Below are 27151 nucleotides of genomic sequence, written 5' to 3'. Positions count from 1 at the left end.
TGAAATCAAACATCGAAAAACTTTACTAATTTAGACTTCAAAAAATTCTTCATTTAATCTGTACAATCAAAATCCGTACAGTTGCGCACTGGAACTGGAAGACTAGTGCCTTTTGCAGGAACTGGTAAAGTTGTGTTGAGTCGAAAATTTAGCGCTTTGATTAAAAACCAATGAAACAGTATTATGCAAAGCAAGCTTCCTTTCCTCATTTCTCTGGACACTACCGACAACGCGGCAGTGGATTTGGCGCTTGGGTTGCTGGTAATGGTCGTGTTTCTATACCGTTTGCATGACGGCTGATTCTACCCGCTGCAAAAATGGGCAAAGAAATTTTGATGAGTGCAGAGCCTGAACTGATTGATATTGCTATGAAAAAGGAGTTTCCTGAGCAAGCCTTGAAAACACTCAAACAAAAAACTGCAAGAAAACAACTCGGTTGTTGTCGACGTCAACGAAAGACCCCAATGAATGAATTACGAATAAAGAAGTCTAAAGGAGCTCGAAAAAATAAAACAACCTTTCGAAGATAAAGCAGACCAGCCAGAAATCAAGCTGATTTTTTCTCAAAGCTAAAAATTCTTGCTAGCTTTTTGTCCAATGACGCTATCCCTAGCTCTCTGGATTTGTTGGAAAAGCAACCTCTTTTGATTACTTTTGAAAACATTTTCGATTAAAAAATTGGACGGGTCTTTTCACCTAATGGACCAATGCTTGAAATTGAAATCACCGGTGACCGTAACAAAGTTATTAAACTGAAAAAAATCCATTTGAAAATACGGTTTAAAATAACACAAGCAAAGCAAAAGGAGTTGATCTAGAATACAACAACACTGATCCTTATGTGTCTGACTAACCGTCCCCGTAAGCAACTCTCTGTATTACCTTTTCTCTGACTTTAACCTCTCTGCTAATGGACTCAAAATCTCAAATGCCAGTAGTAATTTTGCGCATAAAGATTTAATGGAACACAATTTTCTAACTCCAAAGGAGCCAAGGACTCGTGTCTCAAGTTTTGGTGTTATCGTTTTGAAAACGATCCTGCTGCGATAGGCGCAGCTGGTTTAACAACTCAGCGAGAACTGGTTCCCGAATCGAAGAAAATTTGGTTCTATGGACCCACTGGAGTTGATTTTTAAGCTTTGACACGCATTTGTTGCACAGTGTTACCCTCAGACTTTCCTACAGACGATCACATGAAGACTTTCTCAATATATCTGAATGGCTGCGAAGCATTAAAAGCTGCAAATACTCGAACCGAACCTGTGTTAGAAAAATGACTGTGACCGACCATGTGCTCTCTGCTATGGAATCAACTTTGATCAAAATTCTTGTGAACTAATCATATCAAGAAAAACTTACCAAAATTCTTCTTCCAATAACTGGTCAGTTCAGCTGGCAACATGAAGATATTTTTGCTCCTGAACCGGTAAGACAACTCATTAGATTAACAGTGAACGCAAAAAATGCATTTTTTGGAACAAATCGAACGAATGTTTTTCTTTATCAAATGTTTTGACTGCAGAAGATTACTTCAAGACGGAAGTGTTTGCCAAAAGCAAGTACACCAATTAGTACACAAGATCATAAATGTCTCTTCTTCAACACTATCAGCACTTGGTTTGTTGCACTGAGGGCTGGTAATCACTCTGGATATCTACCAGCACCACTTCCCTTTGTGTTTTGATCTCACTAGCACATGGCAGACAGCTCACGACTTCTTGCATCCAGAACTTACTAACTGCTCGGTTTCACTCGATACTCAATTCTCGAACTCTTTGATAGCAAACATCGAAATTTTTGTTTCGGGTATACCTTCATCCAATGTTTTTATCAAAAACGACGCAGAATTTCAAAGAACGTCTTTTCAGTTTCGAAAGTCTGAAAATGGATGAAATCCAGTTGCAGGATCTCATTCAGAAGTGTAAACATCTGAAATATAAGTTTCTTGGACTGTTTGCAGCCGACAGTTTTCCATCTCACATCCCAAGCAATATCTTTATCATTGTAAAAACTTCAAAATCAGATTCCCCGTGACACATTGGATAGTGATATGCAACAGAAGATATGTTTTATATTTTGCTGTTCCTCTCGGTCCTTCTCTTTGGCGATTCACCAATCAATATAAACGGTTGAACGAGAATTTTCATCAGGTCAATAAATTGAAGACAATTTTTCCCATGCAAGACTCAAACTCTACCATGTGCGGTTCAGTTTGTATTTGCTTGCACATTTGAATTATGATAAAATTTTTAATGGTGACGCCTTCGATTTTGGTTTTCATTAATGATCATGTTTTGAAACATTTTCTTGCTCACATGCTTTCCCATTAACTAACTATTTAAGATGGCTTTCTTATACTTCTTTCAATTTAATTTGAAAACTGCATTCTTTTAGCAATTGTCATTTTTACCCAATTGTTAACTGAATAGCAATAATCCGAGAAGTTAGGCTACTATCAAAGTAAAAATTCAAAATCGATCTAAGGGGGATATCACCATACCAGCAACTGGGGCCTCCTTTCAGTACCGTTTCCGCACGGATTGCAAAATGCCGCCTTTCGGCTAAGAGTCAGGCGCCGTGCGTTTTCCTCTATTCAGGCCCCAAAAAATTTTGTTGTATCTTCAATTTTATAGTCATAAGTTAGGTACAAGTTTTGACATTTTCATACACAAAAACAGAAAGAAAATACACAAGACTCTGATATGACCCCGATAAAGTTTTTTTATACTTCGCAGATTCTCTCGGTCTCCCCCTTTCTTTAAACACAGCAACATCTACCAAGGGATAAACGAGAATCAAGTCATAGAACTAATGACAGGAGTTCCAATGCAAAACTCTAAGTCTACCATGTGTGGTTCTTTCTGTATTTATATTGCACATTTGGTTTTTAGTACAAATTTTAAAGGTGATGCTTTGGGTTTTGTATACGTTAATGATGATGTTTTGAAACGTTTCTTGACGCATATGCTTTCTCATCAAATAATTTTTACTTAACTTGGTTCAATTTCAAATACAATTCAATTTATAGATTATTGCGTACTAATTCTTTTTTTGTGTCTAAAACGTCTGTCAGCAAGAAAAGAAAGGTTGGAAGAGTGCAGATAGCTCAGCTCAAATTAAGCCAAACTGCAGTGTCAATTGTAAATTTCCTACAATCTGACTTTTTAGTTAAATTGATAAATTACTTGGTGAGAAACCATTGCAGATTACTTGGGGACTATAAATTGAAACTCAATACATGGTGACAATTAAGAATATTACATGGCTACTAGTGGATGTTATATAAGACATGACGACAGTTATGATCTATAACTAATGGTCATTCATGTAAGACAACCCCCCCCCCCATCAAAGTGTACTATTTGCATACTAATATACTACTAGAGATTTGGGAACATTCTAGAAAAAGGAACATTTTATAATTGCTCCTGCTCTTTTCCGTATCCAGCTCACCAGCCTCCCCCCTCCAGCGAGTGATCGATTCAAACTACTACTACTATTTGAAGGTTAAATTAGCGGTGGTATAAGTGGTCTGAATTTGTCTGGGGTTAATTATCTTAAACACATGAAACAGGGTAAAGGGAGTTTTATAGAATTGGGAAAATAGAATTGGGAAAAAATATATTTAAAATATTTGTAACAATATAAGGAAAACTAAATTTGTTTTGACTTAGTCTACTGAAAACATTTAAAACACTCAATTATATCGGTGCCAATGTACAGTAAACTGATTTTGGGTTATTTTCTTAAAAAATTGTCATTTCTAATTTCAGATGAAAAATAAATAGTTTCTATAACGAAAACACAGAAATTTAGATTTGATTATTTCTATAAAGTTTCCATATAAGAAGCGTTTGTTCGGTACGAGAAAAAAATCTTTTAAGAAATTCAAGCAGCGTTTGATTCTGATAATTTAAAAAAAGTTGAGATTTAAATAATTGAAAGTTAAGGTTTTAAAAAAATATCTTTACTTGAGAAAAAGTCAAAAACCTAGTGATTTGCTTCTCATTCAGTCATTCGTTCTTAGGAAGAGTTGATTTGCCTCCAAATAATATTTTTTTTCTGAGTCAGCTTAATTGGGCGTTTACGCTACTCGTTGAAAAAAAAAACTGGTCAAAAGCAGGAATTGAATTATCACAAAACGGTTTGGCAGTTTTGAAACCCCTAAACTTTATGAAAATCAACCAATTTTCATGAAACAATTATTGAGTTTGAGCTCGCGACATTGATATCTTTGAGTTGGTTTAAAAATTCAGTCTAAAAGCGATAAAAGTTCGGAGTTGGACTGAATGAATTATACCATTCTTTGAATAAATATTCTGTCACTCTCTTCAAAAATGACACAAATTAGTGGTAAAAAGCAACGAAATCTCAGAAAGAATTTGCTTATATCTGAACTGATACTTTGGTGAAGCTTCGGTCTCCTACTAATATATAAAGGTGTCAGCTTGTAGTTTGTGAAGGCAATTTTAGATATACATATACACAATTTTCAGATACAATACTCTCATATCTTGCTGTTACAATTTTTTTTTTTCATATTAATATTAATTTAAAATGTTTGAGTTGAAATTTTAACTTGATTTTTGTTGGAAATAAATTCTCTTGAATAAATTTGAAAGACATTTTTTTTCACTTAGATTAATGAGCCCGCGCAAAGGTGTAAAGCCTAGCAACAGCAAATTTAATGCATTTATCGCATTATCCGTCGCTATTTTCCTATTTCTATCAGTAGTTATCAGCAATTTGTTCATAAATTACCTGACAGTCTTAACTTTGGATTCGAATTCAGTGTATAATGACGAGCGAGAATTTTTTTCTCAAAATGAGCTCAAAAAGATTCCTTGTTTTACAGACGCTATAAATTTAGAAAACAGTCGTATTAATTACTCGCTAGTTGCCGATTTCAAAAAATGCACTTCAGAGCCGCACTATCACATCGGGTTCGTCAAAACGCACAAATGCGCCAGCGATACAGTCGCTGGATTGTTTTTACGAATTGCAGACGAGCAGAATTTACAAGTTATTTTACCAGCCCAAATAGAAAGCTGGAATATAGGCTGGCCGAGACCTATAGGTCGAGATTTCTTTCTACCCTCGCTAAAAAAATCGAAACGTTATGACATGCAAGCCTTGCACCATATGTATTCGCCTAATCTTTGGGACGAACTTTTAGAACCCGACCGTCACTTAATTGGCATCATTAGAAACCCGCTTGATCAATTTATATCTGTGTTTAATTATTTCCGTATCGGAACAAGAATTGTAAAAGACTTCCACTCTAAAAACGAAACAGTTTTTGACGATTTTCTTCAAAATCCGCAAGTGTATTACGAGTATTTTGCGCCTCAAAACATTATGTTTCAAAACCCAATGCTTTTGGACTTTGGATACACAAAAGAGATGAAGAAACCACTCGAAGATTTTATTCAGTTCATTAGAAAAAAGTTCTCTCTTATTTTGGTTGCTGATTTTTTGGATGAAAGTCTGATTTTGTTGAAGAGAAAACTTTGCTGGACAATGCGTGATGTTTTGTTCATGTCGAAAAACAAGTCGCAATATAAAAACTTAGTGCTTGATAAATCGAGTGAAGATATGCAAAAACAACGTGAAAAGCTGTACAGAAAATGGAGCTCAGAAGATTATGTGTTCTACGAGACTCTTCTGAAAGTTTTCTGGAAACGAGTCGCAGTGCAGTCTTATTTTTACGAAGAAGTGAAAACGTATAAGAGGATTCGAGAGATAGTGCTGAACTACTGCAAAAAGCCGAAAGGTAAGAGCAGTGTTGACAAAATTGATTTGAGATATTGAGATAGGTTAAATTTGATAAGTTTTTTCTTTTTTTTTCGGGAAAAGCTAATTTTAATACTTCTGAAAAACCTTGAAAAAACAAGAAAGATCTCGCAGTTTGATGATTAATTTTCCAAATTATTAACAGGTTAGATTTATCAAAGACGTTCTTGAGCAGATCGTTTTCGAAAAAGCAAAACAACTAGAGAATTGCAAACCATTGCGTTTCCGAAATCAGTTTTGAACCCGTTCAATCTTAAAAAAAAAGTAGCCCATTTTGTTTCCGGTCTTTTGTTTTGTTTCAAAACTAAATTCAAAACCTTTTCCTCTAGGTCTAAATAAACCTGTGAAGATTTCGGCGACGCCGTTTAGCGACGAGTTCATTATTGACAAAGATCTCTGCAACAGAATGAATATCAACTTCAACTACCACATTCTAAAACTCCAGATGAAGCACAACGAAACTAAACGAGAAAAAGAAGAATTTGAATGGACGAAAGAAGATTTCATGGAGGAGTTTCAGAAACCCGACAAGAAACTGACTCTAAAGAAAGCAAGAAAAGTGCTCCCTGTAGTTGAGGAAAATTAACATGCACATTTGCTACAACAACTGTAGTTATCATTTGCAGCTGGCATTAATATTAAATTCTAAAAAAACGTTCCAACTTTTCAAATGTTATTTTCCTGCAAGTTTTTGTTCACATCTTCAAAAAATTTCTCTGTCGGTGTCATAGCTGAACAACAAATATCCTCGAAGCAAAACTTGAATTGTTTTAATATTTTCATCTTTCTCTTCTTCTCACTATAAGACAGTACAGTATAACAGCACCAGTTACAGCGCACGTGATCGCAACGCCCATTCGGAACTGACTCGAGTTCATCATATCATGCAGGGGTCCCATTCCATTATGCTCCTGATAAACCTCAACTGACCTTGAAAACTCCGTGTCCAAGTTATGAATATTCCTCATATCATTATTGATGTCGGTCGCGAATGAAAACGCAGGAAGGTTGTCGTGGTACTTGGGTGAGCAAAAGTCGCCTGTTCGATTAGCAGTCGAGGGTTCAATGGGGGTCTCGTTGGTAGCCGCACACGAAAAGTCGGAACCCAAAACTTGATCACTCCCGACTAAGTGACAATCACTGTCATCTGTATGTTGTGTTTGTGGCGTGTCAGAACTTCCGTCGCTTGTCCATGTTTTAGAACCTCGATGGTAATTTTTTGTGCCTTTTTTCCTGAGTTTTTTTGGTTTTGAAACATTTGAATCTTCTTTCAAATTATCGGCGCCCAAACTTTGATCCGCACTTGAACCAGTTTGGAGCGAAAAGTGCTGTGGATTGCCTAAACTTGTACTCGGCCCTGTATTTAAGTTGTTTTTTGTCGGAACATCATCTTTTTTGGAATTATCAGCAGGCAAACTGATCTTTTTGTCATCAAGCTTTATAGCCGAAGATGATGATGGAATAGGTGATATTGTGTGAACAATATTCGCTTCAACAGGACTGCTTTTGTCTAATTCGAGGGACATAACCGGGGCTAATTGCTGGTCTTGAGCTAAGTCTGGTTCCATGATCATGGCGATGGATACCGGCTCTGAGACTTCGCGTCCTTCCACATTTCCCATGACAGTTGTAAAAGTTGTACTTTGTCGTGCAGCCGACTCTTTTCGCTTACCGCGACCTCGGCTTTCGTCTCGGGTTGGCTGCGCCCTCTGAGAAAGATAAGCAGTACCTTTTGCCCCGACTACGTTCGGCTCTCGTTCGTCAATCGAGAACTTCGGCGTCCAGTTACGGTTTGAATCTACAGAAAATTCAGAAAGCTTATCATTTCTTCGTTCGGAGAATTTGTCGTCGGCTTCGTGACCACTGGAACCCGAACCCATATTAGGCTTTGAAGTCGCGGCGGCGGCTTGGTTTGAGCTCGTTTTTGTCAAATTTGGAGTAACTTGATTAGAGCTAACAACGGAACGACCACCTTTGCTGATTAGACTTGCGTTTAGAAGAGCTTCGGAAGTTTGGAAATCTTTCGAAGGCGCTAGGGTTACGTTTGATCCCGCGGCTTCTTTTGACTTTGAAACGTTAGTCGCCATGCTCTCTCCATTTTGCGACTCGCCGATTTCTTCTATTTCCCCGACGACCGAGTTCTGGGCCATAACTGCATTTCTCGACATTTGTAAACTCTCGCGACCTGTTGTCCTGTAACTATCGCGTCCTACTCGGCCAATTGAGGTGTCGAACGAATTAACCATCGGCACGTTAGAAGGTAACTGAGGCATGATTGCACTATCTCGTATGTTTTCATTCTGCATACTGTCTCGGTCGGTTCTGTTAGCCGAAGGGTCGTATGATGTAACTACGGGTACGTTTGAAGGCAAGTGAGGCATTATTCCGCTGTCGCGTAAGTTGTTATGTTCAGATAACTCACTAGCAAAAGGCGAAGGCGAAGGTGAAATTTGCTTGTCGTGTGAGTATTCCCCGTCGGTTATAGAGTGCATAGCTGTGACATTTGGGTTGATTGAGCTGCCTTCTTTGCTGTTGACAATTGAGGATAGTTTTCCAGAGTTGTTGTTTGTCGAAGATCTCCTAAAACACCGTTTTTTAATTACTATAACTCAAGAAAGAAGAACTATCATCTATTCAAAATGCAAACTAGTTTCAATTGAAGTATGCTACTGAATGAGCGCTGAAATTGTTCAGAAGTTTATCTCTTTTCAACTCTTTCCAGAAATTTAAATTTTAGTGAGGCGTTCATTAGCTCATTAGTTTCAAGGAAAAAAATGCAAGAAACTGACTTAACAATCCCAAAATTGCCAGCAACTGAATTGCTCTTGAGGATCAGAATTCAGAATATATATAAAAAATTTCAATGCTCATCAACATGCAATTCTAATTATTACAGTTGATTAGTGTAGAGAATGTATGATTATCAATTAAATCTTCCCTTTCAGTCTTATATTTTACAGCTAAAATAGCTGGAAGCATGCGCAGGAATTTCATCACTCCGCACCCACCCCCCCCCCCCCACCATCACCCCCCACCCCACATGAAAAAAAAGAGATTTTTTGATGGGTCTAGTCTATGACTAGTGCAGCGTTAAAAATAGTGGGCCTTCCCACTATTTTAGCCCACTCTAGAATCTTAGCCTAGCATCATTCTATCAATTCTTATAATAGTTTTAACAACTAACGACTTGTTCCCGTCAGATCCGAAGCTGATAAGCTGATATCGTGTTCTCTGGGGTCTTCAGTCTGAACTCCAGCCACTCTTCCTCCTATTTCACCATTACTGGATCGAGTCTGGTCATCGTAGTCTTCGTGCAGAAGAGGTGTCACGCAATCCGAAGGCCGGGTCACTGACCTGAATATGATAAAAAAAAATTAACTAAAAATTTATGTTGCAATCAGTAAAAACAAACACAATTTTTTACAAAAACGCCGCCTGCTGCAAGATGCACAAAGTTCCACCACATTTTTGAACCAATTTTCTTTTTAAAATTTTTTCTTCCAATTTGAGCCGCGTTTTGCGTGTGGTTCAAGCAGATAAAAACAGTGTTTCCTAGAACTTTACACGAGCTTTGTTTGACTACAGTTACTGTTGAATAGGATAATAAAAAAGCTGAAAACTATTTTTTTTTCAATTTGCTTCAATTAAACTAAAAATCGAAACATTGGCCTAAAAAGACTTTTAAAATCTGCCTTCAAACAACAATTTTTTTCCAACGCTTAGAGTTTTATTATGAGGCCAAATTGATCAGCTAAAAAACGGATCACAAAATCTTGTTCTTAGGATGATTTAGTAGTGCATCAAGGTAAATTTACCGAAAAAAATGTAGTTCAAAATTTTGCTACAAGTGCTTGCATAAATGGAAGCAAATTAAATTTTACATGCATTGTCCACTGAGCTCAAAATAATTGCAACTGATTCTTCAAATATTTAATTTAAAATTTGCAGTCAAAAACTGATAGAATCAAGCCGTCAAAGATTAGACCGTAAATTTGGTTTCTAGTCATTATTAACTAGAAAACTAGTCTTCTTAACTAGTTATTCTAGACATGCTTTGCCCTGTTTTTTTTGCACATTCCATGTTCAAAAACTTCTACGCATGTTCAAAACAAATCGCAGAAGTTAGAGAAAAACTGAGTGCAAAGTCCAGCGACAAACTGCACAATCCCGCATTAAACTGAAGATTCAGTAACTAAATCTGAAAAATGAAAAAAAAACTTATCACAAAATCTTGTTCTTAGGATGATTTAGTAGTGCATCAAGGTAAATTTACCGAAAAAAATGTAGTTCAAAATTTTGCTACAAGTGCTTGCATAAATGGAAGCAAATTAAATTTTACATGCATTGTCCACTGAGCTCAAAATAATTGCAACTGATTCTTCAAATATTTAATTTAAAATTTGCAGTCAAAAACTGATAGAATCAAGCCGTCAAAGATTAGACCGTAAATTTGGTTTCTAGTCATTATTAACTAGAAAACTAGTCTTCTTAACTAGTTATTCTAGACATGCTTTGCCCTGTTTTTTTTGCACATTCCATGTTCAAAAACTTCTACGCATGTTCAAAACAAATCGCAGAAGTTAGAGAAAAACTGAGTGCAAAGTCCAGCGACAAACTGCACAATCCCGCATTAAACTGAAGATTCAGTAACTAAATCTGAAAAATGAAAAAAAAAACTTATTTCGGAAAAGCTTCGAGAAGTCTGAAATTTTTTGAATCTATGTATGTAACAAGACTGGCTGCTTCTATCAAGGCAAAGCCCTGAATTTTCCTTCAGCCTTTTAAGGTCTGTGGAGCAATAATAACATGAAAAAACAAATGTAAAACAATAAAACGAAGTTTTTTTTAAATCATATGTAAGTTAAGTAAAAAACAAAAATCGGAACCCACTTACAGTTTGCGGAGTCCGCTTACACTTGCGGATTCTGCTTACAAATTAAGCGGATTGCGCTTACATTTTGTGGAATCCAGAACAACTAGTTATATTCGCTTGCCAGAATCCACAAATATGCCGGCAAACAACAATTTTTTTCCAACGCTTAGAGTTTTATTATGAGGCCAAATTGATCAGCTAAAAAACGGATCACAAAATCTTGTTTTTAGGATGATTTAGTAGTGCATCAAGGTAAATTTACCGAAAAAAATGTAGTTCAAAATTTTGCTACAAGTGCTTGCATAAATGGAAGCAAATTAAATTTTACATGCATTGTCCCCTGAGCTCAAAATAATTGCAACTGATTCTTCAAATATTTAATTTAAAATTTGCAGTCAAAAACTGATAGAATCAAGCCGTCAAAGATTAGACCGTAAATTTGGTTTCTAGTCATTATTAACTAGAAAACTAGTCTTCTTAACTAGTTATTCTAGACATGCTTTGCCCTGTTTTTTTTGCACATTTCATGTTCAAAAACTTCTACGCATGTTCAAAACAAATCGCAGAAGTTAGAGAAAAACTGAGTGCAAAGTCCAGCGACAAACTGCACAATCTCGCATTAAACTGAAGATTCAGTAACTAAATCTGAAAAATGAAAAAAAAAACTTATTTCGGAAAAGCTTCGAGAAGTCTGAAAATTTTTGAATCTATGTATGTAACAAGACTGGCTGCTTCTATCAAGGCAAAGCCCTGAATTTTCCTTCAGCCATTTAAGGTCTGTGGAGCAATATTAACATGAAAAAACAAATGTAAAACAATAAAACGAAGTTTTTTTTAAATCATATGTAAGTTAAGTAAAAAACGAAAATCGGAACCCACTTACAGTTTGCGGAGTCCGCTTACACTTGCGGATTCTGCTTACAAATTAAGCGGATTGCGCTTACATTTTGTGGAATCCAGAACAACTAGTTATATTCGCTTGCCAGAATCCACAAATATGCCGGCAAAATTTACGTTACAAGTATTTGTACGCGAAACCCACGGCAATTTTGTAAGTCCTCTTACATTTGAGATCATGTTAAAGACCTATTTCCAGAAACATACAGACACAAAACTGTGCGCCTATTCAGTGCATAGTTTGGCATCGTAATGCCTTTTGAACCCAAAATCTCAGATTTGGCAGGGTTTTTCCCGACAGTTGAAAAAACTGAAATATGGGTCAAACATTTCACTCATAGACTACTTCGAAGGCTGTAGACAATAGGGTAAGGTAAAAATAAACGTGGAAATTATGCAGGCACCAAGAGGAGTGGGCGGTATTTCCATAGCAAACTGCGCAAAGCGTCTCAATAAATTTCACAAAGAACTTTCAAAAAATGTTTTAAAAAAATTTAAAAAAAAAACTGCAATCCCGTACATTTTCATAATACCAATTGGTGGGACATAAAAACAAAAGGCTGAGAAATAAAAAGCAAAAAAGCTTTAAAATCTTTTCCGCCCTTACCACCTCAATCAATCATCATCTCAAAACAAGCGACAAGAATAAAACAAATAAAAACTATGTGCAATTTAAAAACCGCCTTTTAGTTGTTATCTGAGCATACTTTTCAGAATTTGAACAGTAAAAACCTAGTTCTCTTTGTGTACATGTAGTAATACTTTTTCTCCAATTGGGATGCTGCTCTAGGTAGCTCCTCCGCCCCTCCCTCTTCGTCGCTCTCCGCAAAGGGACTATCATCGTCTCGGCTCTCGTCTGGCTCATTCACCCTCTGAGAGGGACCGGGGGCAGCTTGGTTTTCCACAGAGGGGGGCTCACCTAATAGTCAATAACGGAAGAAAAGTTTTTAGAATTTTTCTTTCTCAAACGCAGAATTAGATTTAAGGGGGGGGGGGGGGGGTTAGTGGATGCCCTCTTCTCAGGGATTCGACAGAAAAACGCAAGAACATCAACTTGTCCCAAAATTTGCCAAAAAAGCCTTTACTGGTCCGAATTTTTAGCCCAGTTTGAAAAACTGCTCTTTAGAGAAAATCCTTCCGCCCCTGCTCAAGCGTTTGACTCATTGATCCTTTTTCTTCTCCACTACAAACAAACGTCAATTTTTTGTGTAACAAGGTGTTTTGTAAGGTATGAAAACCAAATATTTTGCCATGGCTTGATTAGTTTACAGGCCAATTTCTGTATCAATCGCAACAATTTCTGTAACAATGGACCATGTGAGCTAAAGAAACATGTAAAAAATGTAAAAATTTGCAGGTGAAGCGAAAAAAAATGCCACAATTTAGGTTTTCAGGGCTTATGGCTAAGTTCGTGGGTTCTTTACACTCCGTTCCCCTCCCTTATATTTTCAAACCTTCTTCAGTATAGTATTACTTGCTATTATGCGCATCTAAAAAATGAAAAAAATCAATTATAATTGATTTACAATGGTTTTTAATGCTTTATGTTTATATAATAGCAAAATTATCCATTTTGAGTTCGATTTGAATCCATTAATTTTCACTTTTATAGACACTGACAAAAAAATTCAAAAGTTTTCAATTTTTATCGATGGAAATCCATTAAGGGTATTTGAAGAGCAGTTTTTGTAGTAAAGGATGACAAACAAATGACAACAGAATAGTTAAGTTGTTAGTAAACAGCAAAACTTCATTGCATTATGACAAAGTTAATGAGTTGTTTGGCTCTTTTCCAGGTCCCCCCCCCTTTGAAAATCAATTTTGAAAAGTTTATTAAACGTTGTCATAATGCAATGAACTTTGGCCTGTTGAACAAATCGACAACTGTGAACAGATTTGTTCTTCATATTCTACAGCGTAACATCATATTTAGCAGTAATAACACGTAAAACAAACATAAAACTCGATATTTTGAATGGAGGGAAACTGGAAAAGAGCTTTTTTTAACTCCTGAAAACTCAGCAGTGTTTGGGGTAGTGGTAGTGGAAAAGAATAGATGCGTCGTGATATTTATGTTTTCTTTGTCAAAAAAAGTAGTTTTTTACAGTATGGTTATTTGTCGCCTCTCATAATTTCTTTGCATTAAGACAAATAACAACGTTATATTAGGTTTTAAAATGAAAACTCGATTCTTTCTCATTGCTTTTCGGAATCAAAATTTACTCCTGAAACTCTTGCAAAATTTTATTTTGAGTGACTTCTGACAATTGAAAAGTTTAGATAGATTTCAAATAGCTTTTTGTAAATTAAACAAATGGTTTCCTGAAAAAATCAAAGATGATGGCTAAAAAAGAGCCCAAGTTTCTGCAAAAAATTTTCACTCAAACTTCAGTTCTTTTCCATTTTCCTGTAACGCCCCTCTCCTTCATTATTTTTCGAAAAAGTTTTCACAAATCCGTTTTGCGAAAAAACGGCATGGCAAACAAACGAACTTTTCTGAACAAGTTTTTTTTTCTCATTCGCTAAATAGTAACATCGCACATTTAGCCATAATAACGTGTAAAACAACTAAAAATTTAAAACAGAGGTGGGGTGGAGAAAAACCTAGATTTCCAAAGGAACATATTTTTTTCAATCAACCTCAGTGTAATTATTTAAAACGAGAGACAAATAAAAACCGGAAAAGAGCGCAAGGGGGGTCACAAGAGCCAATGTGAGAGTTTTCGTTGGATCTTTTCCACCCCCTCCCCCCAAGCACACATTTGAATTTCAGTTTTGCTACTGTTTTTACTTGTCATCATCTAAGGAGTTTTTCATCTCGATCAAAGTAAACTACGTGAACACATTTGTTCTTCAAACCTTACATCGTAACATCACGCATTCAGCCAATAAAGTCTAAGACAGCTGAGAAAATAGAAATTTTGAAATGTTAGATAGAAGTGGAAAAAAAACTTTTTCGTTTTATGGTGTTATTTTGTTGCAAGTTGAGAAAAATGAGTTTTAGGGAGTTTTGGCTCAATTTACACTTAAGAGTAGGATAAAATTTCTGGTTAAATACAAAATTGAAAAATGTTTAAGCCTTAAAAATCAATAATTATTCCGATTATTGAAAATGGGGAGGAATTTTGTATTCCGGTGTTTTAGTTTTTTCTTTTTCTTTACCACAAATAATTATCGGACTGGGTAGAAAAATTTATCATATTAAATCCCATTCAGTCGTGATTCGAACGACATTAAAAAATTTTAAAATTTTTTCCCTGTGTCGAGAAAAACTGGTTCGAAATTTTTGACTTTTCGTCTATTTTCGAGCGAGTAAGCAGGCTTGCATTAGCTTATCCATGCTTAATTCAAGCCTTGAAAATTTACTTTTACTCATATGAAGTTAATTTTTGGAGTTTTTAGCTTCATTTTAGGAATCAAAAACTTCAAACAATGGGGAAATTTTTTTTAAAATTAGGAAAAAAATATTGTTTTTTTTTTATTTACTTGTTTTTTTATTTGTCTTTGAAAATTGTTTTCCGTTTTGCATATTGGCTCTTTTCCAGTCCCCCCCCCCCTTCAAATTTAAATTTAACATTGTCACATTGCAATGAAATTCGACAATGAACAATGAAATTCGAATGGTGAACAATTCGACAATTTTGAACAGATTTGTTCGTCATACTTAACAGCGTAACATCACGCATTTAGCCGTAATAACACGTAAAAGAAATATAAAACTCGGTATTTTGAAAGGTGGGGGGGGAACTGGAAAAGAGCCGGCATATTTCACAAAGAATGACCAAAACACCTAAGCTGTACTTTTTTGCTCACATTCCTTCAATCAACCTCAGTGTAATTAACTAAAACGAGAGACAAATAAAAACCGGAAAAGAGCGCAAGGGGGGTCACAAGAGCCAATGTGAGAGTTTTCGTTGGATCTTTTCCACCCCCTCCCCCCAAGCACACATTTGAATTTCAGTTTTGCTACTGTTTTTAACTTGTCATCATCTAAGGAGTTTTTCATCTCGATCAAAATAAACTACGTGAACACATTTGTTCTTCAAACCTTACATCGTAACATCACGCATTCAGCCAATAAAGTGTAAGACAGCTGAGAAAATGGAAATTTTGAAATGTTAGATAGAAGTGGAAAAAAAACTTTTTCGTTTTATGGTGTTTTTTTGTTGCAAGTTCAGAAAAATGAGTATTAGGGAGTTTTGGCTCAATTTACACTTAAGAGTAGGATAAAATTTCTGGTTAAATACAAAATTGAAAAATGTTTAAGGTTTAAAAATCAATAATTATTCCGATTATTGAAAATGGGGAGGAATTTTGTATTCCGGTGTGTTTTAGTTTTTTCTTTTTGTTTACCACAAATAATTATCGGACTGGGTAGAAAAATTTATCATATTAAATCCCACTCAGTCGTGATTCGAACGACATTAAAAAATTGTAAAATTTTTTCGCTGTGTCGAGAAAAACTGGTTCGAAATTTTTGATTTTTCGTCTATTTTCGAGCGAGTAAGCAGGCTTGCATTAGCTTATCCATGCTTAATTCAAGCCTTGAAAATTTACCTTTACTCATATGAAGTTAATTTTTGGAGTTTTTAGCTTCATTTTAGGAATCAAAAACTTCAAACAATGGGGAAAATTTTTTTAAAATTAGAAAAAATATATTATTTTTTTTTTGATTTACTTGTTTTTTTATTTGTCTTTGAAAATTGTTTTCCGTTTTGCATATTGGCTCTTTTCCAGTTTCCCCCCCCTTCAAATTTAATTTTGAAAAATCAATTTAACGTTGTCACAATGCAATGAAATTTGGCGTGGTGAACAATTCGACAATTCTGAACAGATTTGTTCGTCATACTTTACAGCGTAACATCACGCATTTAGCCGTAATAACACGTAAAAGAAATATAAAACTCGGTATTTTGAAAGGTGGGGGGGGGACTGGAAAAGAGCCGGCATATTTCACAAAGAATGACCAAAACACCTAAGCTGTACTTTTTTGCTCACATTCCTTCATCAGACCACGCCTAAAAAACTACACTAATTTGAAAATTATTTTTGTTTGTATTTTTTCAGGACTGGTCGGAACATTCTGTGCTACTTGCACAGTAACCGGCTATCCTTGTTGATTTTTGGGCACTTTTCTACAATTTCTTCATTTTAAAAATTACAGTTCACTTACGCGTGATTATGGTTGAACGCGTGATTTTACATAGCAGGGCATGGAAAAAAACTCTTTTCCACTCCCCCCCCCACAAATCAAATTTTCATTTTTAAAATTGTCTTACGTGTGATTATGGCCTAATGCGTGACGTTAACAAGTAGAGTACGAGGGACAAATGGAGGGACGAGTGGAAAAGAGCCGAAAAAAGTTTGCCCACAGTAGACTGCATTATGACAACATTAAAGTAATTTTTCAAGACTGAAATTGAAAAATGGGGGTGGAAAAGAGTTGACAATTGTTTTTATCTCGTTTCAAACGATCACCGCCGGGCTTCTGTGTTTGAATATTTCAAAACTCTTTCAATCAATTTCTACCTGTTTTAAGGTATAGTCCTCGAATAGTACTGTAAGCCGAAGCACTTTCCTCTTTCAGAGTCGGCAGCGACTTGTTTCGGTTTTTACTCAGAGGCCGAGGCGACTTTTGCTGTTCGGCCGTGTTATTCGGCGTCTTATTGCTTCGTTTTCCAGTACGTCTTCTCGGCTCCACGACTTTACCTCGTTGAATGTACTGACGGGGGTCGACCGGTGCTGCGTCTTCGTCATCGCTCATAACTCCAATTCTGAATCGGTTCTTTCCGAAAACCATTTTAGCTCCCCCCATTTAACATTTTCACGTGCTTACATGTTATTATGACTGAATAATGATGCTACGATGTAGGGTATAGAGACTAAATGTGTTCAAAATCGTTAAGCGATTTTAAGTTAAGTTGTTCACTATGCAAAATTTCATGACAATGTAAGAAAACTTATTCAAAAATGAAGTTCAAATGTGGTGGAAAGTGGAAAAGAGCCATACTTTTTTTGTTTCACTTATCGAATAAAATCATAAACTGATTCTGTCTCACTATAAACCCCTTTAGCAAATTATCGTTTGGTACAAAAATCATGTTATGGTGGGCTCAAATTTTTTTCTACTAGGCTTGCGGTCCGAAAAAAAATGAGACTTTCCGAAGAAAGTTGAGACATTTTTTGTTTTCGTCGGTTCGTTGGTTTTTTACTTTTGTAAAAACGATCAGAAACTTTGTTAAAAAGAAAACACGCTGCTTAGTTTTCAAAAAGAACCCCAGTCAATTTAATCCAACGTCTTAGTTTAATTTAATCATCGATCATTGAATAGTTTCAATCCATTCGGCGAGCCGTTTGGTTTCTATTTGGTCTTTTGATATTTGCAACTTGGTAACTTGGCCGAATAGAATAGACTATTGGTTATTGATTATTTATGCACGTGATGTTACTAGCCATGAGTTGAGAAATGAAATAGAAGGAAAACATTTTCCGGCTCTCATCCTCCTCACCCACCAACTGCAAAAATCTTTTTGGCATCGCATTGTTATTGTTCCGACTGTTATGAAACTGACATGCGGTTTAAATAAGCCATGACAAGGCTCGGCTCTTTTTCCTTTACCCCCACCTCACACAACTATCAATTTTATGATGTAAATAGTGGTTTTACAAGGTTAATTATGGAGACCAAATATGTTTTGCACAGCCTACTTAGTCCGCATTTCAGTTTTCATAACGATCGGACAATGCCAACAGTAGCTTTTTTAGTAAAAAAAAAAAAACTGGGCTCTTTTACAGTTTCCCACCCCCTGGTAAAATTTCAAAATAAAGCTATTCAAAAATTGTTCACACGGCGTTTTGCATGACAGAACGGTTGTGAAAATTTGTTCACCTGTTCACACTGACACGTTTCAATGAATTTTGTAACTTTTTCCCAAGGCTCCTTTTCCTCCCCCTACCTGCGGCTTCTATTATACTTGGTCTCAGGGGAGGACCTTGGATTTTTTTCGGGGGGAGGGGGGTTGATTTTCAAAACTTTGGTCGACCAAATTGATTTTTCCGATTGCAGCCAGAATATTATTAAGACCACAAAGTTTGTAAAAATAGGTGAAAAAAGCCGTTTTTGGGCCCTTTTTGAAAAAAATGCGTTAGCCTAATTGCTGTGGTAAACAAATTAAATAGAGACGTAAAATGGAAAAGACTGACCTGACCAATGGAGTTTCAAGAGAAAAGTTGAGAACAGAAGAGTTGAGCGTCTAAGAATCGACCAATTCTATTCCAAGCTACGTTTTCGAGACCAGACGTCGATCCCTAAACCTTCTTCGAAACGAATGTGTGTCTCTTTCAGCCCAGATTTCCAATCGGTATCAGAAACAAACAACATCCTAAATGAGACAATAGAATCGACCATAGAGAAAGTATCAGAGATGCAAATCCCAAAAGTTGTTGACAAATTGGAAGCATCACTATCAGATATTTTCAAATCATTAATCAATCAAGGACTGCAGGAAATTAAAGAGTCTGTATCAAAGGAGACCATGGAAACAAAAGAGATGGAGACGAGAAAAATTAATTTGAAAAGCGTGTCAGAAGCAGAACTTCTAGAAGGATAAAACAGGCGGGACAATGTGCGGATAATTCGAATACTGAAAGTGAAGAGCACAGGTGATAATAGACAGAGGAATTTTGAAGACTACAATCAAAGCATTGAAAAAGTGTTGATTGTAGCTAGTGAAATTGGTGCGTTGGTTGAAAAGACAGATATCTCAATTGCTCATCGGTCACCTGCGAAAATTTCGAATGCTCGGCCGATGATTGTGCGCTTATGTAGGCAATTATCAATGGTAGAACTTCTGCAAAAAGAAAAAAACTTGAATCAATCTCAATCGATGAGCTCAGTTAAAGTGTTTGAAGACTCAACGGCCCCGCGACTCAAGTTTTTCAACCTTATGAAACAAGACGGCAGATTCGAATCAACTTCCACAAGACAAGAGAGTATTTTTTATCAAACTTAAGGTTGACAGTTCCACGCATTGTGTTTGAGGCCTCTTTGAAGGAGAAATAAAACTGTAATGCTCAAAGAGTCAAATAGAAAGCTGCTCAATGAGTCAAATAGAAAGCTGCGTAAAGCAATAGCAATCATTATCAAAACCATTCCCTTGCAAAAACTCTAATTTATTTTAAAAAATATGCTAAAATAATCCACAATGCAATGAAATTTGGCGTGGTGAACAATTCGACAATTCTAAACAGATTTGTTTGTCATACTTTACAGCGTAACATCACGCATTTAGCCGTAATAACACGTAAAAGAAGAATAAAACTCGGTATTTTGAAAGGTGGGGGGGGGAACTGGAAAAGAGCCGGCATATTTCACAAAGAATGACCAAAACACCTAAGCTGTACTTTTTTGCTCACATTCCTTCATCAGACCACGCCTAAAAAACTACACTAATTTGAAAATTATTTTTGTTTGTATTTTTTCAGGACTGGTCGGAACATTCTGTGCTACTTGCACAGTAACCGGCTATCCTTGTTGATTTTTGGGCACTTTTCTACAATTTCTTCATTTTAAAAATTACAGTTCACTTACGCGTGATTATGGTTGAACGCGTGATTTTACATAGCAGGGCATGGAAAAAAACTCTTTTCCACTCCCCCCCCCCCCACAAATCAAATTTTCATTTTTAAAATTGTCTTACGTGTGATTATGGCCTAATGCGTGACGTTAACAAGTAGAGTACGAGGGACAAATGGAGGGACGAGTGGAAAAGAGCCGAAAAAAGTTTGCCCACAGTAGACTGCATTATGACAACATTAAAGTAATTTTTCAAGACTGAAATTGAAAAATGGGGGTGGAAAAGAGTTGACAATTGTTTTTATCTCGTTTCAAACGATCACCGCCGGGCTTCTGTGTTTGAATATTTCAAAACTCTTTCAATCAATTTCTACCTGTTTTATGGTATAGTCCTCGAATAGTACTGTAAGCCGAAGCACTTTCCTCTTTCAGAGTCGGCAGCGACTTGTTTCGGTTTTTACTCAGAGGCCGAGGCGACTTTTGCTGTTCGGCCGTGTTATTCGGCGTCTTATTGCTTCGTTTTCCAGTACGTCTTCTCGGCTCCACGACTTTACCTCGTTGAATGTACTGACGGGGGTCGACCGGTGCTGCGTCTTCGTCATCGCTCATAACTCCAATTCTGAATCGGTTCTTTCCGAAAACCATTTTAGCTCCCCCCCATTTAACATTTTCACGTGCTTACATGTTATTATGACTGAATAATGATGCTACGATGTAGGGTATAGAGACTAAATGTGTTCAAAATCGTTAAGCGATTTTAAGTTAAGTTGTTCACTATGCAAAATTTCATGACAATGTAAGAAAACTTATTCAAAAATGAAGTTCAAATGTGGTGGAAAGTGGAAAAGAGCCATACTTTTTTTGTTTCACTTATCGAATAAAATCATAAACTGATTCTGTCTCACTATAAACCCCTTTAGCAAATTATCGTTTGGTACAAAAATCATGTTATGGTGGGCTCAAATTTTTTTCTACTAGGCTTGCGGTCCGAAAAAAAATGAGACTTTCCGAAGAAAGTTGAGACATTTTTTGTTTTCGTCGGTTCGTTGGTTTTTTACTTTTGTAAAAACGATCAGAAACTTTGTTAAAAAGAAAACACGCTGCTTAGTTTTCAAAAAGAACCCCAGTCAATTTAATCCAACGTCTTAGTTTAATTTAATCATCGATCATTGAATAGTTTCAATCCATTCGGCGAGCCGTTTGGTTTCTATTTGGTCTTTTGATATTTGCAACTTGGTAACTTGGCCGAATAGAATAGACTATTGGTTATTGATTATTTATGCACGTGATGTTACTAGCCATGAGTTGAGAAATGAAATAGAAGGAAAACATTTTCCGGCTCTCATCCTCCTCACCCACCAACTGCAAAAATCTTTTTGGCATCGCATTGTTATTGTTCCGACTGTTATGAAACTGACATGCGGTTTAAATAAGCCATGACAAGGCTCGGCTCTTTTTCCTTTACCCCCACCTCACACAACTATCAATTTTATGATGTAAATAGTGGTTTTACAAGGTTAATTATGGAGACCAAATATGTTTTGCACAGCCTACTTAGTCCGCATTTCAGTTTTCATAACGATCGGACAATGCCAACAGTAGCTTTTTTAGTAAAAAAAAAAAACTGGGCTCTTTTACAGTTTCCCACCCCCTGGTAAAATTTCAAAATAAAGCTATTCAAAAATTGTTCACACGGCGTTTTGCATGACAGAACGGTTGTGAAAATTTGTTCACCTGTTCACACTGACACGTTTCAATGAATTTTGTAACTTTTTCCCAAGGCTCCTTTTCCTCCCCCTACCTGCGGCTTCTATTATACTTGGTCTCAGGGGAGGACCTTGGATTTTTTTCGGGGGGAGGGGGGTTGATTTTCAAAACTTTGGTCGACCAAATTGATTTTTCCGATTGCAGCCAGAATATTATTAAGACCACAAAGTTTGTAAAAATAGGTGAAAAAAGCCGTTTTTGGGCCCTTTTTGAAAAAAATGCGTTAGCCTAATTGCTGTGGTAAACAAATTAAATAGAGACGTAAAATGGAAAAGACTGACCTGACCAATGGAGTTTCAAGAGAAAAGTTGAGAACAGAAGAGTTGAGCGTCTAAGAATCGACCAATTCTATTCCAAGCTACGTTTTCGAGACCAGACGTCGATCCCTAAACCTTCTTCGAAACGAATGTGTGTCTCTTTCAGCCCAGATTTCCAATCGGTATCAGAAACAAACAACATCCTAAATGAGACAATAGAATCGACCATAGAGAAAGTATCAGAGATGCAAATCCCAAAAGTTGTTGACAAATTGGAAGCATCACTATCAGATATTTTCAAATCATTAATCAATCAAGGACTGCAGGAAATTAAAGAGTCTGTATCAAAGGAGACCATGGAAACAAAAGAGATGGAGACGAGAAAAATTAATTTGAAAAGCGTGTCAGAAGCAGAACTTCTAGAAGGATAAAACAGGCGGGACAATGTGCGGATAATTCGAATACTGAAAGTGAAGAGCACAGGTGATAATAGACAGAGGAATTTTGAAGACTACAATCAAAGCATTGAAAAAGTGTTGATTGTAGCTAGTGAAATTGGTGCGTTGGTTGAAAAGACAGATATCTCAATTGCTCATCGGTCACCTGCGAAAATTTCGAATGCTCGGCCGATGATTGTGCGCTTATGTAGGCAATTATCAATGGTAGAACTTCTGCAAAAAGAAAAAAACTTGAATCAATCTCAATCGATGAGCTCAGTTAAATTGTTTGAAGACTCAACGGCCCCGCGACTCAAGTTTTTCAACCTTATGAAACAAGACGGCAGATTCGAATCAACTTCCACAAGACAAGAGAGTATTTTTTATCAAACTTAAGGTTGACAGTTCCACGCATTGTGTTTGAGGCCTCTTTGAAGGAGAAATAAAACTGTAATGCTCAAAGAGTCAAATAGAAAGCTGCTCAATGAGTCAAATAGAAAGCTGCGTAAAGCAATAGCAATCATTATCAAAACCATTCCCTTGCAAAAACTCTAATTTATTTTAAAAAAAATGCTAAAATAATCCACAATGCAATGAAATTTGGCGTGGTGAACAATTCGACAATTCTAAACAGATTTGTTTGTCATACTTTACAGCGTAACATCACGCATTTAGCCGTAATAACACGTAAAAGAAGAATAAAACTCGGTATTTTGAAAGGTGGGGGGGGGGGGGGGGGAACTGGAAAAGAGCCGGCATATTTCACAAAGAATGACCAAAACACCTAAGCTGTACTTTTTTGCTCACATTCCTTCATCAGACCACGCCTAAAAAACTACACTAATTTGAAAATTATTTTTGTTTGTATTTTTTCAGGACTGGTCGGAACATTCTGTGCTACTTGCACAGTAACCGGCTATCCTTGTTGATTTTTGGGCACTTTTCTACAATTTCTTCATTTTAAAAATTACAGTTCACTTACGCGTGATTATGGTTGAACGCGTGATTTTACATAGCAGGGCATGGAAAAAAACTCTTTTCCACTCCCCCCCCCCACATATCAAATTTTCATTTTTAAAATTGTCTTACGTGTGATTATGGCCTAATGCGTGACGTTAACAAGTAGAGTACGAGGGACAAATGGAGGGACGAGTGGAAAAGAGCCGAAAAAAGTTTGCCCACAGTAGACTGCATTATGACAACATTAAAGTAATTTTTCAAGACTGAAATTGAAAAATGGGGGTCGAAAAGAGTTGACAATTGTTTTTATCTCGTTTCAAACGATCACCGCCAAGCTTCTGTGTTTGAATATTTCAAAACTCTTTCAATCAATTTCTACCTGTTTTATGGTATAGTCCTCGAATAGTACTGTAAGCCGAAGCACTTTCCTCTTTCAGAGTCGGCAGCGACTTGTTTCGGTTTTTACTCAGAGGCCGAGGCGACTTTTGCTGTTCGGCCGTGTTATTCGGCGTCTTATTGCTTCGTTTTCCAGTACGTCTTCTCGGCTCCACGACTTTACCTCGTTGAATGTACTGACGGGGGTCGACCGGTGCTGCGTCTTCGTCATCGCTCATAACTCCAATTCTGAATCGGTTCTTTCCGAAAACCATTTTAGCTCCCCCCATTTAACATTTTCACGTGCTTACATGTTATTATGACTGAATAATGATGCTACGATGTAGGGTATAGAGACTAAATGTGTTCAAAATCGTTAAGCGATTTTAAGTTAAGTTGTTCACTATGCAAAATTTCATGACAATGTAAGAAAACTTATTCAAAAATGAAGTTCAAATGTGGTGGAAAGTGGAAAAGAGCCATACTTTTTTTGTTTCACTTATCGAATAAAATCATAAACTGATTCTGTCTCACTATAAACCCCTTTAGCAAATTATCGTTTGGTACAAAAATCATGTTATGGTGGGCTCAAATTTTTTTCTACTAGGCTTGCGGTCCGAAAAAAAATGAGACTTTCCGAAGAAAGTTGAGACATTTTTTGTTTTCGTCGGTTCGTTGGTTTTTTACTTTTGTAAAAACGATCAGAAACTTTGTTAAAAAGAAAACACGCTGCTTAGTTTTCAAAAAGAACCCCAGTCAATTTAATCCAACGTCTTAGTTTAATTTAATCATCGATCATTGAATAGTTTCAATCCATTCGGCGAGCCGTTTGGTTTCTATTTGGTCTTTTGATATTTGCAACTTGGTAACTTGGCCGAATAGAATAGACTATTGGTTATTGATTATTTATGCACGTGATGTTACTAGCCATGAGTTGAGAAATTAAATAGAAGGAAAACATTTTCCGGCTCTCATCCTCCTCACCCACCAACTGCAAAAATCTTTTTGGCATCGCATTGTTATTGTTCCGACTGTTATGAAACTGACATGCGGTTTAAATAAGCCATGACAAGGCTCGGCTCTTTTTCCTTTACCCCCACCTCACACAACTATCAATTTTATGATGTAAATAGTGGTTTTACAAGGTTAATTATGGAGACCAAATATGTTTTGCACAGCCTACTTAGTCCGCATTTCAGTTTTCATAACGATCGGACAATGCCAACAGTAGCTTTTTTAGTAAAAAAAAAAAACTGGGCTCTTTTACAGTTTCCCACCCCCTGGTAAAATTTCAAAATAAAGCTATTCAAAAATTGTTCACACGGCGTTTTGCATGACAGAACGGTTGTGAAAATTTGTTCACCTGTTCACACTGACACGTTTCAATGAATTTTGTAACTTTTTCCCAAGGCTCCTTTTCCTCCCCCTACCTGCGGCTTCTATTATACTTGGTCTCAGGGGAGGACCTTGGATTTTTTTCGGGGGGAGGGGGGTTGATTTTCAAAACTTTGGTCGACCAAATTGATTTTTCCGATTGCAGCCAGAATATTATTAAGACCACAAAGTTTGTAAAAACAGGTGAAAAAAGCCGTTTTTGGGCCCTTTTTGAAAAAAATGCGTTAGCCTAATTGCTGTGGTAAACAAATTAAATAGAGACGTAAAATGGAAAAGACTGACCTGACCAATGGAGTTTCAAGAGAAAAGTTGAGAACAGAAGAGTTGAGCGTCTAAGAATCGACCAATTCTATTCCAAGCTACGTTTTCGAGACCAGACGTCGATCCCTAAACCTTCTTCGAAACGAATGTGTGTCTCTTTCAGCCCAGATTTCCAATCGGTATCAGAAACAAACAACATCCTAAATGAGACAATAGAATCGACCATAGAGAAAGTATCAGAGATGCAAATCCCAAAAGTTGTTGACAAATTGGAAGCATCACTATCAGATATTTTCAAATCATTAATCAATCAAGGACTGCAGGAAATTAAAGAGTCTGTATCAAAGGAGACCATGGAAACAAAAGAGATGGAGACGAGAAAAATTAATTTGAAAAGCGTGTCAGAAGCAGAACTTCTAGAAGGATAAAACAGGCGGGACAATGTGCGGATAATTCGAATACTGAAAGTGAAGAGCACAGGTGATAATAGACAGAGGAATTTTGAAGACTACAATCAAAGCATTGAAAAAGTGTTGATTGTAGCTAGTGAAATTGGTGCGTTGGTTGAAAAGACAGATATCTCAATTGCTCATCGGTCACCTGCGAAAATTTCGAATGCTCGGCCGATGATTGTGCGCTTATGTAGGCAATTATCAATGGTAGAACTTCTGCAAAAAGAAAAAACTTGAATCAATCTCAATCGATGAGCTCAGTTAAAGTGTTTGAAGACTCAACGGCCCCGCGACTCAAGTTTTTCAACCTTATGAAACAAGACGGCAGATTCGAATCAACTTCCACAAGACAAGAGAGTATTTTTTATCAAACTTAAGGTTGACAGTTCCACGCATTGTGTTTGAGGCCTCTTTGAAGGAGAAATAAAACTGTAATGCTCAAAGAGTCAAATAGAAAGCTGCTCAATGAGTCAAATAGAAAGCTGCGTAAAGCAATAGCAATCATTATCAAAACCATTCCCTTGCAAAAACTCTAATTTATTTTTTAAAAAAATGCTAAAATAATCCACAATGCAATGAAATTTGACGTGGTGAACAATTCGACAATTCTAAACAGATTTGTTTGTCATACTTTACAGCGTAACATCACGCATTTAGCCGTAATAACACGTAAAAGAAGAATAAAACTCGGTATTTTGAAAGGTGGGGGGGGGAACTGGAAAAGAGCCGGCATATTTCACAAAGAATGACCAAAACACCTAAGCTGTACTTTTTTGCTCACATTCCTTCATCAGACCACGCCTAAAAAACTACACTATTTGAAAATTATTTTTGTTTGTATTTTTCAGGACTGGTCGGAACATTCTGCGCTACTTGCACAGTAACCGGCTATCCTTGTTGATTTTTGGGCACTTTTCTACAATTTCTTCATTTGCTTCAAAAGCAGCTATAAAATAAAAAGTTATCATGATTTCGTGTCGAATCTGCCAGGAGTAAAATTGAAATTGAATATGAAAAATATTGTATAAAATTGCTATAATAAGTTCAGAAATTGAATTGGTGAAACAACGAAAGTAGATAAATTACCAAATGATTTTAAAATATATAGC

General features: G+C 36.5%; 2 protein-coding genes across 2 annotated transcripts in view; both read left to right on the top strand.

Annotated features, from left to right (window-relative positions):
• The window catches only part of LOC134851727 (very long chain fatty acid elongase 4-like), a 413303-nt gene that overhangs the window by 67505 nt on the left and 318647 nt on the right, over nt 1-27151 (top strand). The window lies entirely within an intron of this gene.
• LOC134852048 (galactose-3-O-sulfotransferase 3-like) lies at nt 4372-6589 on the top strand. The gene is made up of 2 exons (XM_063868328.1): nt 4372-5773; nt 6123-6589. The coding sequence occupies exons 1-2, from the start codon at nt 4645-4647 to the stop codon at nt 6377-6379; spliced, it is 1386 nt and encodes a 461-aa protein (XP_063724398.1). The 5' UTR covers nt 4372-4644; the 3' UTR covers nt 6380-6589.

This window comes from Symsagittifera roscoffensis, chromosome 7, assembly GCF_963678635.1.
Source record: "Symsagittifera roscoffensis chromosome 7, txSymRosc1.1, whole genome shotgun sequence".
Classification (NCBI taxonomy): domain Eukaryota; kingdom Metazoa; phylum Xenacoelomorpha; order Acoela; family Convolutidae; genus Symsagittifera; species Symsagittifera roscoffensis.
The sequence above is the reverse complement of the archived record's forward strand: the minus strand, read 5'-3'. Positions and strand labels throughout refer to the sequence as shown.